This window comes from Primulina tabacum, chromosome 3 (genome assembly GCF_025594145.1).
Source record: "Primulina tabacum isolate GXHZ01 chromosome 3, ASM2559414v2, whole genome shotgun sequence".
Taxonomy (NCBI): domain Eukaryota; kingdom Viridiplantae; phylum Streptophyta; class Magnoliopsida; order Lamiales; family Gesneriaceae; genus Primulina; species Primulina tabacum.
The window spans coordinates 17710206-17730493 of NC_134552.1; the positions used below are offsets into that span (position 1 = coordinate 17710206).

Genomic DNA, 20288 nt, shown 5'->3' on the forward strand with positions numbered 1-20288 from the left:
CAGATCCCTGTCAGCAAGGCCCGTACATATGGTGACTTGAGGAATGTGTTGATGAAGAGGATCTTTCTTTCTGCTTTGCATTTCCGTATTAATACACGATACAAGGTTACATTACTTTCCTCTTTGTTTGATTAGTGATGAAGAGTAAACTCTAGGTTCACGTCTAATTGATTTATACTGTAAGATAGAAGCCATACTTCATCTTTTCGGAGCTGGGGTGAAAATATATTTGATGGTTGCTTTTGAAATTATGGCATTTACTTTTACTATCATTGAAGAAAAACTATACATACAATGAAAAAAAAAGTGCCAACTTGACGCCTTCATTCATTAATTGTTTAAGTTAAGCATTCTTTACTGTTTATTCTTGAGCCTACAGCTAAAGGCAAGCATGAGTAAGAATATTCTTAATGTTCCCGGTTTTCAATTCCCGAAATTACTAATTAAAGTAAGAATATTCTTAATGTTCCCGGTTTTCAATTCCCGAAATTACTAATTAACTGCCATTTCTTTGTTTTGCACTTCTCATAATCCATAAATTGTGATCTGTTGCTAGCCAATTAGTGATTGAAACTCTAAAGACAATGCAAAGTCAATCTGACAGTAGTTTCTCAAAGAAGCAAAGCTGAAGCTACCCACATAAGTAAAATGATTTTTATCTCCCTCAGGCTCGATGGCTTATGGTTAATTTTGTCATTTTTACCCTCAGCGCAATTTTCTGTGAATCTATATTTGAGTTGCCATGACATAAAATAGGAGAACGTAGTCGTGGCTAGATTTGCTTGGCTTTTGGGTAGGTTATGAATTCTGTTATTAACATTATTTTTCCAAATAATAGTTGGTCTAGTTCACATGGTTTTGGTGATATTTTAAGCTTTAACTGCTTATTTGATGTGTTTTCCAGAGTTCAAACCCCCCATTTACCTCAGTGGAGTTGGACCATAGTGATTCCGGTAGAGAAGGTTGTACAGTTACCACTCTTACGGTGACTGCGGAAGCTCGAAATTGGCAAAATGCAATCAAAGTCGCTGTGCAGGAGGTATGTTTGTTTTATATAATAAGTCCATTCACCCAAGTGAAGATACACCACATAGTCTTCTTTACCCTCTTTGTTGTGTTATGGAACTTACATATCTCTACAATGTTTTGATATTGTCAACTTTGGGCGTACGCCCTCGTGAATTTGTTTTCGGACTTTACCCAAAAGATCTCGTACCAATGAAGATATCTTTCTATCTTATAAACCAATTATCTTCCTCATATGTTTCTAATGCAGGACTTTGATTGCATCCTAAACAATCCTCCCCTCAAACAAAGAACCATTAATTTTCTCATGGTCCGGGACTCCCTTCAAACCCATCTGTCCATCCTCTCCATTCCTCTCCACTTCGATGATAACACACTCCCATCGAAGCACTCATCTCCACTGCGTTGGAAGCATACGTCTTACGTGAATTACTTGGAGCGTCATCTTCCTCGAGAGCCCATCACGCATTTATTGGGAGCCCTCACCTCCTTCGTTTAACTATCTGAGGATTCCATTCACATGACTCGATCTAGACCACGACTCTGATACTTGTTGTGTAATGAAACTCACATATCTCCACAATTGTATGGTATCCACTTTGGACCTACACTCTTATGGATTTGTTTTTGGACTTTACCAAAAAAACTTCATATTAATGAAGATATCTTTCTATTATTCTATATAAACCAATTATCTTCTCCATGTATTTCCAACGTAGGATTTTGGTTACATCCCAACACTCCTTCCACTTTGCATATAATTTTTTTGAGAAAGCTATGACCGAAAATTGTGCTAAGATGTCAATAATAGTTTGTATTTTGTTGTCTGTTTGTTTGGCTTTAAATCTATATGATATTATTCATATGGTGGTTATGTTTTTCATATCTTGCTTTTCAGGTTAGAAGACTTAAAGAGTTTGGCGTTACAAATGGCGAATTGGCCCGTTATCTAGATGCTTTATTAAAAGACAGCGAACAATTGGCAGCTATGATTGACAATGTATCATCAGTAGATAACTTAGATTTTATTATGGAAAGTGATGCACTGGGTCATACTGTAATGGATCAAAGACAAGGACATGAGAGTTTGGTTGCAATTGCTGGTACTGTAACCCTCGAGGAGGTAATTCGCCACATGTCCTTGTGCACTTCCTTTCCTCTAATTGGCCTCTTTACCATTTTGGCTTTGCACGATGATGAAGTATGATAATGTGTTCATCTTATCGGATAAAAGAGTGTGATAATTTGTCATCAACGAACTTACCATCTTTGGCATGCAATCTTTCTATCTCTAGTCGAGAACAAAATAGTGTTTATAAGTGCCAAAAGACCCATATATACACAATTATGTTTCTTCTAAAACCTATGCGAATAATATATTTTTGATTTCTAACTTGCATATTTATATTTTTGATCATGTTGCCGGTCAATCCGCGGTCTTAGTTCTTAATTTGCACATTTTTTTCCATCTTTAGTTTATTTTCACAAGAGTGTTGACATAGCTTCAGACACGTCAGTAGTTTCCGATGACACATCATCATTTTCTGGTGTCACGTCATCGTTTTCCGGCACCAAATCAGACACTCTGATTTAAAATGATTAAAATTGAAAAATTTGCAAATTAAGAGGATTAAAACCATAAATTGTTCGATAGCATGAAAAAAATGAAAAACACGCAAATTATAGGACAAAAAATGAAATTTTCCCACTTATGGGCACGTGCTTCGTAATGACAACACATACATATACATGTACCTATATATGGACACTTTCTGACATCTGAACGTGATTATAGTTTGTGTACATTTATACATGTATACATATGTGTACACAGGTACATACTATGTCAAAGACATACATGTATATGTATGTGTATATGTTTTTATGCACGTGTGTTCGTCTACATATATGGATATATATTTGTTGTAAGAATATATTTATGCTTGCCTTCTCCAACTTACTCTATTCGGCATCTACTAGTCTCAAAGATTCAAAACTGCACTTTAGTGCCAGTTCCATTGATAAATTTGCGGATATTTTGAAAAAAATGAAACCATGGTTGAAGGATGAATACCCACTTCACTTCTAGAAAGTGAACAATCCAGAAACACAATCCTCATGAGAAAAATAAATTAAATAAATCTTCCTATGAATCTTAGGGTGCCTTTGGATAGACGTAGTTGAAACAGACTAATTTCAAATTCTTAACTAAAATCCATCATGTATGTTTTGGCAAAGATTTTAGTCAGATATCTAAAAGTCCATATTATCTTTGCATACATTTTTGTATGTGTTTTAAAAGGATTTCAAATGGTTATCACTGATATATCATTTTAGATCAACAGATTTTCAAATGCTTTGATTTTAAATATTTCTTCAAATTCAAATACATTCATCGAAAAGCTTTGATTTGTCGGATTGCCAGCATCTTGAACAAGAAAAACTAAGAAACACATTCTTTTAACAAAAGAAAATGAAATAAATTGCATGTATGTATGTGTGGTTATGCCTTCTTGCACTTATTTTGATTGCCTCTTCTTGTTCCAAACAGTACTCCCTTGTCTGATGGAGAAAATAGTAGATATCTCGAAAAAATTGAAATCACCGGTAAAGGATACACTACCGTTTCAATTATTTATATAATGAAGGATGTTTATATACTACGACTATAAATCTAGACAGCAGAAGATTAGAATTCAATTCATAGAAAAGAAAATGAAATAAATTCTTTTATGAATCTGAAATGAATTTGGACCGATGAAACATGAAACTCATTTGGTTATGCTGCCAATATTTTCAAAGCATGACTGATGTTTTTCTTGACCCTTGTTGGTGTGTTAGGTTAATTCCATTGGTGCAAAGGTGTTGGAATTCATCTCGGATTATGGAAAACCATCGGCACCACTCCCAGCTGCAATTGTTGCTTGTGTTCCAAAGAAAGTGCATATTGATGGAAGTGGGGAAACCGAATTCAAGTTAACACCAGAAGAGATTGTGGCTGCTATAGAAGCTGGTTTGAAGGAATTCATAGAGGCTGAGCCAGAGGTTTTTATTATTAACATTCATATAGTTGTTCTTTTGCTATGTCATGAGGGTGTGAATTTTATGAGCAAGGTGGATTGTCCACTCTTCAGAAATAGATTATTTCATGTTTTAATAGACTTAAAAAGACCTCTGCTTTAAAAATAAGAGTTTATGTTCATCTGAGTTCTTGCCACTTTTCTGATTTCTTTATTATCACCACTCCCGTTCCTTAAGCATTTCTTTTGTTGAATACCATTAGAAGAATTTTTTCCCCCAATTCTGTCTTAAATTTTGAGTACTAACTTGTGGCTTCATCGTCACTTTTGCAGCTTGAGATTCCAAAAGAACTGATATCAACAGAACAGTTGCAGGAATTAAGGTTTCTGCGGCATCCATCCTTTGTTCCTGTTGACCAAGAAAAGGTGTCAAAGGTATATGATGGGGAAACAGGAATAGTCCAACGGCGTCTTTCGAATGGAATTTCTGTAAATTACAAGGTGAATCAATTGGATGTTCATTTGGATTTTTCAGATGATTTTGTTCTTATCCTTACAGTCACATGGTAGATGTTGATGTTGTTGTCTTTCAAAGGTTGTTCAGAAAACAGTTACTTGGATAAATTATCATTACAGGTGTTCTTCCCCCAGCATATGGTTGTTGGACCAGTTTGTTAATGTATATGTATCTTATTTGTATTTTGAAACACCTAGTTCCATCTATCTTGTTTCTGAAATTGAAAATTGCATGCTTTATGGTGTTGCTAATCCTACTTTTTTGGCCACTTCGAGTCACAACTTTATTTGGACAGAGCAGTTTGAGCTAAATTTGTGGATATGTTTCATTTTTTTTATGGCGAAAAATTTGAAAGTGATTCTTCCTGTGAAGAAGTTCTCTTTCATGTCATTTTGAAATTAAAGTGCAATGACCCTGTGTTCTGAAACTCTTATGAAGTCCAGTCCATATACTGTTCTAGGCGTTCACCTTTCTCTTCATTTGGTCCTATTAAATGCATTTGGTGAAATACTTTGTCATATTTCCTAATCTATGGCTATGACGACATGTTCAGTGGAGAAAAATGTTGATACTGGTCTTAAGCTGTAGTATCCACTCTTACTTCCCATTGATGCTGGTCATGTGCTGTAGAATCAAGTTATTTTCCGAACGACTTGTAAGATTAGCTACTATTTTCTTAACCACTCTTACATATGATTCCTGTTGTGCTACCAGGTATCCAAAAATGAAGCTAATAGTGGTGTTATGCGCCTCATAGTTGGTGGTGGACGAGCAGCTGAAAGTTCTGAAGCCAAAGGAGCTGTTATTGTAGGTGTGCGTACCCTAAGTGAGGGAGGTCGTGTGGGCGATTTTTCACGTGAACAGGTGACGTAACACACCATTTAATTTATATTTTTCTCTTCTGTAATCTATAATCTGTTTTCCCCGAGTTTTTATGTATCTCTAATGATGTTTTTCACAAATGTTACTGTCACATTGGAAAACAAATAACACAACACAAATTTTCTTCACATTCTCTATCAGCTTGTGAATTACTTTTCTTTGTATCATATTTAGGTTTCTGCCGCTTTTTGTCATGTTTTATATTACTACATGTCCAACATATGTCCCTCATGGTCATAGTTACTGTAAGTAATTTGATATATGTTATCTATTTCCAGGTAGAACTTTTCTGTGTGAACCACTTGATCAATTGCTCTCTGGAGTCAACTGAAGAATTTATATGCATGGAGTTCCGTTTTACTTTAAGAGATGGTGGGATGCATGCTGCTTTCCAGTTACTGCATATGGTACTTGAGGTAATCTTGAAGTTTTGTGATGTATGAATCTTAATTAAAATCACTACGTGTAGATTACATACTCTCTTGTGTTATTTGACTAGTCACGCAGCTGCGAGGTAATTATTTTTTAGTTGTCTTTCATCTCACCGATTTCATTTTCTGATATCCTCCTCACTAAAAAAATAAACCATCAAGAAAACCACCATTAGGAGATTCAATTGAGGTTGTTGAGCTGTATTTTGAACGTCAGGAGGCAGGATCTGTATTTTGCAGCTTCCTTAGTGTGTACAAGATGATTTTGTTATGCCTTTGCTTTTGAACAAGGAGATGCCGCTGTAAATTAAAACCTGGAGCATAAATTTTTCTTAAAATAATGTGGACATCTTTTTCCAAGAAAAGATTTCAGATTTAGTCCTATTGCTGTCAAGTTGGATTCATATACTGACAGTTGATGAATCTATGGACATTCTCCATCTTTTCCTGAGTTTGAAAGAACTTCATATTTTTGCAGCATAATGTTTGGCTGGATGATGCATTTGATAGAGCAAAGCAGTTATATCTATCCTATTACCGCTCTATTCCTAAAAGCTTAGAGCGCTCAACTGCCCACAAGCTCATGCTCGCTATGCTGAATGGAGATGAACGGTTTGTTGAGCCTACACCAAATTCATTACAACAGTTAACACTTTCACGAGTGAAAGATGCAGTGATGAATCAATTTGTTTGTGACAATATGGAGGTGTATATCTTTGTATCTTCCTCTGTTAATTTAATAAATTAAGTTGCATGTCATTTTGAAATCTAGAATACCAAAGTGACTATCATCTTATCGAATTTTGACTTCTTGTTTGTTTGTTAGGTGAGTATTGTTGGAGACTTCTCAGAAGAGGATATCGAGTCTTGTATTTTGGAGTATCTAGGTACAGTAAAAGAAAAAAAAGGTCTTGAGAGAGCGCAACATTACAACCCAATCATATTCCGGCCACACACTTCAGATTGGCAGCATCAACAAGTATGGACATGACTTCATAACGGCATGGTTTTTTTAGTATTAAATTTATATTGATGTATGACCTGTTTACAACCTCTATGTCATTCTTTGTTCTGTTATCTCTAAAGATTTCGTAAATGATTTATGTTATTTGTGTTATGGAGCAGGTTATGGATAAGCTTTGTTTTTACTTCCATTAGTGATAGCAAGACTTTTGAGTTACTGTCTCCGCTAGTTTTCATGTAGATTGTCTAGACTTTTTCCTACAAAAATGAACATGGTCATTGTGTGCGTGTGTGTTTCTCTCTCGAAAGAACATGGTCATTGTGTGTTCTGTCCCTGTTTCCTCCATCCACATGGGATGAAATTGTCCATTGTGATAATTGATTAGTATCTTCTTCTGTCAGTTGAAGAAGCATGAAGTACGTGCGATATACCTAGATACCAATTAGATATAAAGTAAACTAAATTTTTTTGGAGTTATACAATATCTAAATCTGATGTTATATATATAACAAATGATAATAAGCATGATATGTAGAATACTTCTATAGAAACGAATATTCCACTCCACTTCTTTGAGGACTTCTACAACATATTGCTCCTGTCAAGATGTAGATAACTGATTTGTTAATGTTTGGTAGCACCGAGAAGAAAGAAGCATCCCAGAGCCGACACACAAAACACACTGCAAAAGTTCACCTTTTCCATTCATAATTAAAATTATAAGTGGCCAACTGCAACTCTTTCATAGCAAAAATCCTTCAATATAAATATGAATTCCTCTGGTCTAATAACCTACCGATAAATCCTTTCAAGACAGATTAATGATTATTATATGCTTTAATTTCCGGACCAGATTCAGTTATAAGTACTCAATTGATACAATTTTTTGTTAGGAATTTATGTGGTAGGAAAAAAACTTAATAACATTTGAGGGGCAACATAGTTGATAAATTGTTTTTCCATATATCTCCCTACAAATATAAATGAATTGACGAAAATATTCATGTGATTTATCATACTTTACACACACGGATGGTTAGTTTTACCAATTCACAATTCGAAAACATTGCCCTCCATCCATACTTTTATAGGTAATATAGATTTGCTATCCGATCATCTAGTTTTTGTTGGTGAAATTGAGAAATTTCTCCTCAATGATGTTCTGGTTTGTGCCTGTCCTGGGTGTTTTACTAGCGCATTTTTCTCAGATGTTTTTGAAGGACACAGATGAGCGAGCATGTGCATACATTGCAGGCCCTGCCCCGAATCGATGGGGGTTAACTTTTGATGGAAAGAATCTGCATGATTCAGTTAGCAATTCTGCTACATTTGGTGAGTTCTTTGGGTGCACAATGGACTGTATGTGTTCCTCATTCATGTATAGCAGTGACATGGGCATCATCCAAGGCATCTGTTTCGGCATGAGTCATCCAATGTAATCTGCATTTTGGTGATGCTAGTTACTAGTTGTACTTTTCTTGTTTGTGGACGCTTGTGCGTGAACACAGTCAAGCCAACCCTTTTTTGACTTGGATTTACCCTCTAACATAAAGCATATGCTCATCCATTTGTTTCCATTTTGAAAAGTCAAAACTGCAAGAGCTTTTGTCCTCTCCATTTTGTTTGATATATGTCTCTCCATGTTCACGTGTTCCTTAAAGGAAAAAAATTCACTCTACTTGCAGATTTTGACCTTGGCTAATGTCGTTCAGTTGTGACAATAACCATCTCTGCTATACCGAAAACCTGGGGTGCATTAGATTTCTATATGCGCGGAAAAGATGATTTGCTTTAGAAAAAGAAATAATAGGATTTGTTGCTTTTTAAGCATGCCTTGTTGATGCTAAAAACCTTTCTTGTTTGCTTGTGAAAGGTATTCAGAGAATTTAGTCACAAAAATTAAGTGGTTTCTGGGGGTGTAAAAGTTTTCTATATGTTGCTTGGTTTCTGTTTTCAACCAGGTAATATATATATGTCAAAGTGTCATTCACTAGAGAATTGAAATCTCAATGAAAGTGCTAATGATAAATTGGGAACTACGCTGATTTTTTTCTAATTCGATAACTCCTCTTACTAGATTTTTGCGCTTAATCAGCACTGTGATATGGTAGTTTTTTTGAAGTTTTTAACTATTCCATGCTAACTGAATCTTGATTTATCATAAGGCATACACCATAATTCACTTATGGTTTCTTTTCCAGAACTTGTAAATTTTGATCAACAATCTGGAGGGTCTGAGAATGCTGAAAAGGGTGTGCAAGGGAAACTGCGGGATCACCCATTATTTTTTGCTGTTACATTGGGACTTTTGGCTGAGGTCATAAATTCGAGGTAATTTCTATGGTACCATAAATGCCAATGCTGAAAGGGCATTTGTCGTGTTTTCCATAAGAATATAATTATATACAAGGCCTTAGGTTCAATTCTCATATTAATTAGTCAAGGTTGTAGTTGAGTGTGAACTATTGTTGCTGTTGGTAATTTTCTGTTTTCAGGCTCTTTACAACCGTCAGGGATTCTCTTGGATTGACATATGATGTTTCATTTGAATTAAACCTATTTGATCGGTTGAAGCTTGGGTGGTATGTGATATCTGTGACATCAACCCCTGGAAAGGTACTTATTTCTTCTTTATAATCACCCTAGATTTTGCATGTATGCTGGAATTGCCCTTCTATCTTTTTTTTAACAACTTAACAACAAACACAGGTACATAAAGCTGTTGATGCTTGCAAAAGTGTTCTCAGAGGTCTGCACGACAACCAAATTGCCCCAAGGGAATTGGATAGAGTGAGTTACTTCTGATAACGATCATGACTTGATTCTTACAATTTTCAATCTCTTACTTTTCATTGGTTGAGATTTGTTTAGTAATTTTGTTGATTTTGACACTGTTGGTGCTACCATACACTTGACGCCTATGGATTTATTAGACGGTTGCCTTTTTTTCTGTAAGTTGTATTATCGTTAGTAACTACTTGTTCTTGAAGCTCAAGCTTATGGGAGGTGTCTAGTATTTATACTTTAGCTTACTTGCCTCATGTTAAGCTGTAAACCAGGGCAAATCTATGCTTGGAAACATCAAAGCTATAAATGTGCTTGATGATTTGATATTGGGCAATAGTTGCGGACAAACTAATGAATTATATAAGGATTTGCACACCAGGAGTTTTGAAGCTATGACTCCCTTGCACAAGTACCATGATCACTTTTCTCCAGTGTTAAGTTGAGTTTGTAGGAAGTGGCCCAACAATAGTGTTTATACTTTTACATAAGGTCGAAACTGTTGTTATCCTTGCACATGTTAAGAGTCGAGGGTCAATGACAATATATTACTTTATCTTCCAGATCTCTGGTAGTAAAGCAAATGCATCAACCAGGTGTTATTATTTGTATTCTCTGGATTTATGTATGAACATCCTTGTGTGTGCTAGATGGCTAATTCAGTTGCATTTCCATGTATGTTCCTTTTCAGGAATGAAAAACCAATCAATTTTTTGGTGAATTGTTAACAATAGAAGGCGTTCATTTTTTTTTGTCTCTCTTTTTTTTTTTTTTTCTGGAAATCATGACTATTTACCAGCAACTGTGAGTGGACCATAAATTTAAAACACAATATGGCAATGATGACAATTGAAATTGTTTATTAGCAAGTGTTGATCCTGGATTTTAATAGCCCTGAACTCAAGACATGTCCATTTAGTTCTGATGATTGTTAAACTAAGCCATAAATTATGGTGTAATGGTATTTTTTCCCATTATCAGATTAAAAAAAACGACATATCCTCCATTGAAAAAATTTGCTCTAAAGTTTTCTTCAAAGTAATTTTTAAAATGAGCCTCTTTGCTTGCAATGTTAAAATATAAAGGATTTCATGTTCATTTTTACCGAAGGCACTTTGAAACTGCCTATAAACACTGTAAACTGCATATTTCACTCCCATACGCCTAAGTACCTCACTTTTGACCCTGATTATTTGATATAAAATCTTCCAGCCTTTGTGCTCCCTGTGTGAGTGGACAGTGCACCATTATTCCAAATGGATGGTTGTTTTCACTTCTTTAACTCTTATTCATTTACAGGCAAGACGGACACTGCTAATGCGGCATGAAGCTGAAATCAAGTCGAATGCTTATTGGTTAGGATTGATGGCTCACTTGCAGTCGACATCTGTCCCGATGAAGGTACAATTCATAGGAAATTAATTGCAGTTTTTGCAACCTTCCTCAACATAGAACTTTCCGTCTTTCTAGCAGTTCCATATTTTTTTCCCTCTAAGATAATCCACTTTTATACCATTTTCCAAGATATAGCAATTCCATGTTTTTTCCCCTCTAATATAATCCACTTTTATACCATTTTCCAGGATATATCATGCATCAAAGATCTCACTTCACTATATGATGCTGCTACTGTTGAAGATGTATATGTAGCATATGAGCAGTTGAAGATAGATGAGAATTCCCTGTACTCTTGCATTGGGATTTCTGGGTCTCAGGCTGGGGAAGATGACACAGGTGAAGTATAATTTTGCGTTATGAGATGAAATATGTCTCCTTTTAAGTATTTATCATCTACTTTATCCAAGTTCTTTATTAAACTTCTTTTGCAGATTCCATTGTGGAGGAAGAATTGGTAGAGGGCCTCCATAACATTATCCCGGTGGGACGGGGTTCGTCCACTGTAACACGGCCAACGACATGAAAGCTTTACGTGAAGAAGTTGCAATATTTGGCATGTGAGATTTAATCTTTTTGTGGATTGCTCATTCTAACCAGAGTTATATATCGGTATATATGTGAATAAATAAAATTAACCCAACGCCTTGCATGATAAAAAGTAATGATTAATTGAAGCCTATGGTAAATGAATCACGGCATATTCTGTGGTTAGAAAAATGTATTCATGCTTCATAGTATGGTCTTCAAATTTTCTATTTGACCAAGTTTGAAGATTGTATAAATAATATGCTGTCTCCCTCTGATTGATACTAAAGGTGTATATTTGGTTTTCTTAAGTCAGGGTATTGCTGGGATTATATTCATGGGTTCCCATTCTAAATAGTTTAGTATGTTGTATAAATACCATGTAGCTATTGGAAAATAATACAATAATATTATTCTCTGATTTTTTACATGATATCAGATATAGTTTTTTTTTTCTAAATTCACGTTTTTTTCTTCCAACCCAATAAATCGTTCTCTTCATTTCTTAATCATGTCTGATTCTGAAGCTTAAAAAAAACTTTAGTTGTGAAGCAATCTACCAAATCGGAGGGTGTAAATCTCAATCCAACGACCGATGACTTGCAAAACATTTGGACGAACTTATGTTTGGATGGAAAGAACTACTTGAAATGGTCCCAGTTTGTGCGGACTTTTTTGAAGGGAAAAGGGAAAATTAGTCACCTTCTTGGGACTGGACCCAAACCAGGAGAAAGAAGGCTTCGACACGTGAGATGAAGCTGAATCTGTGGTCATGTCGTGGCTGTTGGAGTCTACGGATCCAAGGATTAGTGACACTGTCATGTTTTAACGTCTCCAAAGGCCATTTGGGAGTCAATCAAACGAACTTATTCGAAGGCTCGTGATACTGCCCATGTCTATGAAATCAAAATAAAGGTGGGATCGTTCAAGGAAGGAAATAAACCGATTACTGAGTACACCAACGAACTTCAAAATATTTGGCAGAAACTTGATCACTTGTCGGGTCATTGTGATGTATTGTCCAGAAGATGCCTCTACTCTAAAACAATTCATTGATAAGGACAGAGTTTATGATTTCTTAGCTGGATTGAACCCATAATTCTATCAAGTAAGGGTCAAAATTCTAGGAAAAGATGAGATACCATGTTTGAAAGAAACGATCTCTTTGATTCAGGCTGAAGAAAGTCGGAGAATCGTGATGCTTGAGCCTCAAAATTCAGAGGGGTCGGTGACGGTCGCGGAGATTCCAAAATGACGTCAAGTTAAGGAGTACAAGAATGACGTCAAGTTAAGGAGTACGGAAGAGCAGAAATATCAAAAGTTGAAGTCGAGATGGTAAAAAAAATTTATGGTGCACTTATTGTAGAAAGACTGGACACACTAAGGACAAGTGCTGGAAATTACATGGCAGAAACAAGGACAGGAATCAATGATGGGGACAAACCAGAAACTTAAACCAAGCCTACTTTACTGTCAATCAGCCTAGCCAAGAAGGTGACCCAAGACTGAATGAACTCAGTAAGAAGAGGTTGAGACTTCGAAAACTCCTTTGGAATGAAGAGATGAACAACGTTACTTGTTCCTTAGCCCATTCATGTAAGTCTCTTATCTCTCTAGGATAAAATGCTTCAGATATTGCGTTTAGAAATTTGTGGATTGTCGATTCAGGAGCCACGACCCTGTGAGCCATTACTCACTTAAATTCAAAAACTACACACCTTGTCCAAGCAACCAAAAGATAACCATTGTTGATGGTTCTCGTGTGAGGCCCGGGGCCGAAGAGGGCGGGGGATGATCGCCGGTGCCATGAGGTTGCACGGACAATGAGCGGCTCCTGGCAGGCTTCTAGGTGGAGGGAACATGAATGAACCGACCCACACGGGAATGAGAGGGATTCCGAGACTGTTCAATGTAATGGACTGTACAGTTGAAGAGGGCTTAAAAGATTTGATTTGTACTACTCATATCAAGAAGGTGCATTTTCTTTTCGGTAGCTCATCACATAAGAACTCCAAAGTTAAGCTTGCTTGACTTGGGGCAATTTTGGGATGGGTGACCTGCTGGGAAGTTTTCTAGGGTGCGTGTGAGTGAGGACATAAGCACGCTGAAAAGACTCGTCTTGGTATAGTGAGGACAAACGTCGAATCTGGGCGTTACAGTTGGTATTAGAGCCGATCTCTCCGAGTACGGTGTGGTTCGGGGACGAACCAAGCGGAAGCTGGTGGGCATGTGAGGCCCGGGGCCGAAGAGGGCGGGGGGTGATCGCCGGTGCCATTAGGTTGCACGGACAATGAGCGGCTCCTGGCAGGCTTCTAGGTGGATGGAACATGAATGAACCGATCCCACACCGGAATGAGAGGGATTCCGAGACTATTCAATGTAATGGACTGTACATTTGAAGAGGGCTTAAAAGATTTGATTGGTACTACTCATATCACGAAGGTGCATCTTCTTTTCGGTAGCTCATCACATAAAAACTCCAAAGTTAAGCGTGCTTGACTTGGGGCAATTTTGGGATGGGTGACCTCCTGGGAAGTTTTCTAGGGTGCGTGTGAGTGATGACATAAGCACGCTGAAAAGACTCGTCTTGGTATAGTGAGGACAAACGTCGAATCTGGGCGGTGATCATGTGAGGCCCGGGGCCGAAGAGGGCGGGGGGTTATCGCCGGTGCCATCAGTTGCACGGACAATGAGCGGCTCCTGGCAGGCTTCTAGGTGGAGGGAACATGAATGAACTGACCCACACGGGAATGAGAGGGATTCCGAGACTGTTCAATGTAATGGACTGTACAGTTGAAGAGGGCTTAAAAGATTTGATTTGTACTACTCATATCACGAAGGTGCATCTTCTTTTCGGTAGCTCATCACATAAGAACTCCAAAGTTAAGCGTGCTTGACTTGGAGCAATTTTGGGATGGGTGACCTTCTGGGAAGTTTCCCAGGGTGCGTGTGAGTGAGGACATAAGCACGCTGGAAAGACTCGTCTTGATACAGTGAGGACAGTCGTCAAATCTGGGGCGTTACAGTTGGTATCAGAGCCGACCTCTCTTGGTACGTGTGGTTCGGGGACGAACCAAGCGTAAGCTGGTGGGCATGTGAGGCCCGGGGCCGAAGAGGGCGGGGGGTGATCGCCGGTGCCATCAGTTGCACGGACAATGAGCGGCTCCTGGCAGGCTTCTAGGTGGAGGGAACATGAATGAACCGACCCACACGGGAATGAGAGGGATTCCGAGACTGTTCAATGTAATGGACTGTACAGTTGAAGAGGGCTTAAAAGATTTGATTTGTACTACTCATATCACGAAGGTGCATCTTCTTTTCGGTAGCTCATCACATAAGAACTCCAAAGTTAAGCTTGCTTGACTTAGGGCAATTTTGGGATGGGTGACCTTCTGGGAAGTTTTCTAGGGTGCGTGTGAGTGAGGACATAAGCACGCTGAAAAGACTCGTCTTGGTATAGTGAGGACAAACGTCGAATCTGGGCGTTACAGTTGGTATTAGAGCCGAACTCTCCGAGTACGGTGTGGTTCGGGGACGAACCAAGCGGAAGTTGGTGGGCATGTGAGGCCCGGGGCCGAAGAGGGCGGGGGGTGATCGCCGGTGCCATTAGGTTGCACGGACAATGAGCGGCTCCTGGCAGGCTTCTAGGTGGATGGAACATGAATGAACCGATCCCACACCGGAATGAGAGGGATTCCGAGATTGTTCAATGTAATGGACTGTACAGTTGAAGAGGGCTTAAAAGATTTGATTTGTAATACTCATATCACGAAGATGCATCTTCTTTTCGGTAGCTCATCACATAAGAACTCCAAAGTTAAGCGTGCTTGACTTGGGGCAATTTTGGGATGGGTGACCTCCTGGGAAGTTTCCCAAGGGTGCGTGTGAGTGAGGACATAAGCACGTTGGAAAGACTCGTCTTGATACAGTGAGGACAGTCGTCGAATCTGGGGCGTTACATCTCGTACCACCGTTGCTGGGATAGACAGTATCCAAATCAGCCCCACAATTAGACTTCACAATGTTCTTCACGTGCCAAGATTAACCACCAGCCTAATATCTATCAAAAAGCTTAGCTACAGCCTTAAATGTAATGTGTTTTTTATGCATCTCATTGTGTGCTTTAGGACCAGGATTCGGGGAGGGAGATTCGACTTGCTAGGGAAGAAACTAGCTATATTTTCTTGAGGTAATTGGCAACTTGAACAACGTTAAGAATAAAGTGTCCTTGTCTTTTTTTGTCATCTTCAAATAAGGATAGCATTTGGCTTAACCATTTCCGATTAGGTCATCCATGTTTGGAGTTTTAAAATCTATGTTTCCATTGTTGTTTGTGGGGTTAGGAAATGAACGTCTTCATTGTTATGTTTGTGAGTTTGCAAAACATAAACATGTAAACTTTCCAATAAGCAATAAAAGATGTGCTACTCCTTTGTATCTAATCCATAGTGATGTTTGGGAACCTTCGATTACTCCTAATATATCTGGACCTCGATGGTTTGTCTCATTTATTGATGATTGCACTCGGATTTCATGGATATTCCTTGTCAAAAATAAGTCCGATGTTAGTATTGTGTTTAAAAATTTCCATTCCATTTTAATTAAAAAATTTAGATCTGATAACGCAAGGGAATATTTCAATCACACCTTGTCTTCCTATTCTGAACCTTGTCTTCCTATTTTGAAAAGCAAGGAATTATCCCTGAATCATCTTGCACTTATACCCCACAAAAAAACGGAGTGGCGGAGAGGAAAAATGGTCATTTTCTAGCTCCAGCCTGAGCTCTTCTTTTCCATAAAAATGGTCCAAAAAATTATTGGGGAGAAGTCGTACTAACATTTGCATACATTATAAACCGTTGGCCCTAAAAAACTTTAGGTTTTAGAAGTCCAATCCAGGTACTAACTGAATTTTTCCCTAAACTTGACAAGAAATCTCACCTCAACCCAAAATTTTTTGGTTGCACTGCATTTGTTCATATTCATAACAAAGGAAGTTAGATTATAGAGCTCATAAGTGTATATTTGTTGGGTATTCATCAACCCAAAAGGCTACAAGTTTTATCATCCTCCTTTTAAGAAATTTTTTGTTTCCATGGATCTTACTTCTGATGAAGATGCATCATACTTTACCCAACCATATCTTAAGGAGGAAGCAGTACTTGTTCTTGAAGATAAGAATAGAGATTCCTTCTTACTTGAGTTACCTTCGGCCGCTCCGGAAGCCCCAATTCCTTCCATTCCAGTTTCTGTTGAGCCGAGTCACTCGTCAAATACTTCTCCTAACAGCAAGCAATTTGACCATGTATACTCAAGAAGAAAAAGCCCTAAGCTGCCCATGAGCAAAGCCAAGAATCCTGGTGTGCTGTCGTCGAGCCACCAAACTTAAATGCCTACTCTCTAAGTAAAATGAGTGTAATGGTGAGTAGGGTCGAATCCACAGGGAACGGGAGATGATTTATTTCGAGGAAAAATAAATAACAAAGGGGTTTTGTTGGATAAGAACAAAATAAAATATTAAAACTAAAACTAGAAGGCAATAAAAAATAATAAATCTATACGAGAATTAAATTACGAAACTCTGATTCGAGGGAATTTTCACTATTCAATTGTGTCACTGTTCATCGGCTAACATATTATTTATTCATGCAGTTACAAGTAATTAACCTTAGAATTATAGGGATAGCCGCTAAAATCCTTGTGTTTTCCTAATTTAATTAACCAAACCCAACATCTAGTCAAAACTTATCAATAACTAATTGGGCACGATATCGTTCCATATTAATTAACGATAGCTTTTAGATCTGTGAAAACAGTTAATCTTGAAATCTAACAATCGAGATAGCTGCAATTGATAAATCCAATTTCGTTGATTTATTTAGATTAAATATATTATGATAGCACAACACATCTAATCTATGCTACTCGTGTACCAATCATTCATGACTATTACGGATCACTGAATTCATGGATAGCAGTAGAAAATTATATATCGAATTAAATTGTCATATTAATCAACATACAACTTTCATAGAATTAAATATAAATCAACAAATACTTGAACAAAACATGAATATTAAATTGAAGCACAAAAAGCCTTACAGTAATAAAATTGAAATAGTAGAATTATCCCTTGAATCAGAAATAAAACTTAGCCTAGAGTTGTGGAGAGAAGTTGAGAAATTTTTGCGCTTTTTTCCCTTCTCTTCACGTGAGTTGTTGGAGAAGAGGTTGAAGAGAATTCTCTTTGCTGCCGCCTAATTGCTCACGTGAACGGTAGGATTTTTAATTTTCTTTTTGTTGTCAATTTTTTTGAGAAAAGCCCATTAATCTAAATATAAAAACCTAATACATAAAAATTAAAAGATACTAGAAAATATCCTCCAATAATATAGAGTTTTTTATGGAAAAAACTCTATCTTGTTTTTCTTCCTTGATATAAAAATTCATTATCTCATTAGGCAGCCGAAGATAGTCACAAGGCGTGATCACGCCTTGTCCAAAAACTACTTATGAATTTTTCTGCTTCAAGTCTTCCATTAAGATCATTTCGGCAACTTTAATTGTGATATAAAATCACCCTTTTTAGCCCAAATATATCGCAAGAGCAGAAAATTTCTTCCTACAATAAAATCACACAAAAATGTGTCAATTAAGCACGTTGGACGCGGTAACAATGGGAGATACGACAACAAAATTGCATACTATTATGAGCCTATCAAATCCAAAACTAATTCTAAAAATGAGGTATGCCCAAAAAATGTTTTTTTTTGGTGATTATGATCTGCCTATTGCTGCTCGAAAAGGAACAAGGGAATGCACTAAAAAACCTCTTTATCCAATAGCCAATTTTGTAACCTTTCAAAATTTATGTGTCACATAGAGCTTTCCTAGTAAATTCAAACACCATTCACGTTCCTAATAACTTATCTGAGGCATTATCTAATGAGAATTGGAGAGTTGTTATGAAAATTGAAATGAAGGACCTGGAAAAGAACAAAATTTAGTGCTAACTAGAGAGGTACAAGGCAAGACTTGTTGCAAAGGGCTATACACAAACCTATGGTGTTGATTATCGAGAAACATTCGCTCCAGTTGCCAAGATGATTACTTTCCGAATCCTATTGTCTTTAGCATCCGAGTTTAACTGGAATTTAGTGCAGTTTGATGTAAAGAATGCTTTTTTTCACGGCGATCTGGAAGAAGAAATATAGATGGATGTTCTTCCAGGATTCAATAAAGATTTCGAGGGCTCTAAAGTTTGCAGATTAAAGAAGGCACTATATGACCTTAAACAATCACCAAGGGACTGGTTTAGGAGGTTCACGAAAGCAATGCTTGCTTATGGATACAGATAAAGCCTAGGAGACCATACTTTGTTCTTTAAACATTTTTACTCAAGGGGAGTCACAATCCTATTGGTATATGTGGATGACATAGTCGTGTCTGAAAAAAATGAGAAGGAAAAGCAAGCTTTGGGGAGCTATTTGGCAAAAGAGTTTGAGATGAAAGAACTTGTGAGATTGAAGTATTTTGTTGGAATAGAAGTATCTCAGTCCAAGAAAGGAATATTTATCTGACAACAAAAGTATGTCACATACCTAATGACTGAAACTGGAATGTTAGCTTGCAAACCAGCCCCTACACCAATTGATGCTACCCACAAACTTGGTGATGACAATGATGGACCCGTAGTCGACAAAGAGAGCTATCAAAGGCTGGTTGGTAAGCTTATCTATCTTGCTCATACCAGACCGGATATTGCATACACTGTGGGTGTTATAAGTCAATTTATGCATGATCCCAGAGAAGTACACCTACATGCAGTCTATAGGATACTGAATTACCTAGAAGCGAACACAGGCAAAGGCATTTTATTCAAGAGAAACGCTGGATTAGGCCTTGAGGCATATACTGACGCTGATTATGCAGGTTCTCTTGTTGATAGAAGGTGCAACCGAGTGACGTGGAGAAGCGAGAAGCAAGATGTTGTGGCTCGATCAAGTTCAAAGGCCGAGTTTAGAGCAATGACATTGAGAATATGTGAATTTTTATGGATCAAGATAATTTTGAATGACTTGAAAATTAAATGGGAAGGGCCGATAAGATTATTTTGCGACAACAAATCTGCCATAAATATTGATCATAATCGAGTTCAACACGACAGAATGAAGTATATTGAAATAGATAGACACTTCATAAAGGAGAAGCTAGATAGTGGAATGATTTGTACTCAATTTGTTCCTTCGAATGGCCAATTTGTTGATGTGCTTACGAAAGACTCCAGAGTACAGTATTGCAAAAGATTGTTTCCAAGCTGGGAATGGAATATGTCTACTTTTGAGCTTGAGGGAGAGTGTTAAAAACTGAAGATATTGTGACTATGTTGGAAGATTTTATAAATAATATGTTGTAGATCTTTAATTGATGTTATTTATATTATGTGTATATTTGGTTTCCTTAATTCAAGAGATTGCTAGGATTAAGATCTAGAGTTTCCATTCTAAATAGTTTAATATGTTGTATAAATATCACATAGCTATTGGAAAATAATATAATGAAATTATTCTTTGATTTTTGACACTAACAAGTTGCACAAGAATAGATCCAACTAGAAATGATAGTTTAAAAAAATTCAACCGGCCTAGGCGGCCGAGGCGGTAGGCCGTCACCGACCGCCCCGCCACCGCCACCGCCTCCGCCTCCGCCTCCCGCCATTTACAACCTTGTGCAAGTTTGAA

The 20288-nt window shown here is 37.3% G+C and overlaps 1 protein-coding gene across 1 annotated transcript in view; it reads left to right on the top strand.

Moving 5' to 3' along the window:
* The window catches only part of LOC142540903 (stromal processing peptidase, chloroplastic-like), a 28597-nt gene that overhangs the window by 5048 nt on the left and 3261 nt on the right, over positions 1–20288 (top strand). Inside the window, exons 9-24 of the mRNA XM_075647363.1 lie at positions 4–105; positions 905–1039; positions 1925–2149; positions 3868–4071; positions 4380–4547; positions 5278–5427; positions 5724–5861; positions 6355–6582; positions 6703–6855; positions 8049–8172; positions 9042–9171; positions 9336–9456; positions 9550–9630; positions 10924–11025; positions 11208–11358; positions 11454–11579. Coding sequence (XP_075503478.1) covers positions 4–105; positions 905–1039; positions 1925–2149; positions 3868–4071; positions 4380–4547; positions 5278–5427; positions 5724–5861; positions 6355–6582; positions 6703–6855; positions 8049–8172; positions 9042–9171; positions 9336–9456; positions 9550–9630; positions 10924–11025; positions 11208–11358; positions 11454–11545 — 2304 coding nt within the window. The 3' untranslated portion in view covers positions 11546–11579. The remainder of the gene's footprint in view (positions 1–3; positions 106–904; positions 1040–1924; positions 2150–3867; positions 4072–4379; positions 4548–5277; positions 5428–5723; positions 5862–6354; positions 6583–6702; positions 6856–8048; positions 8173–9041; positions 9172–9335; positions 9457–9549; positions 9631–10923; positions 11026–11207; positions 11359–11453; positions 11580–20288) is intronic.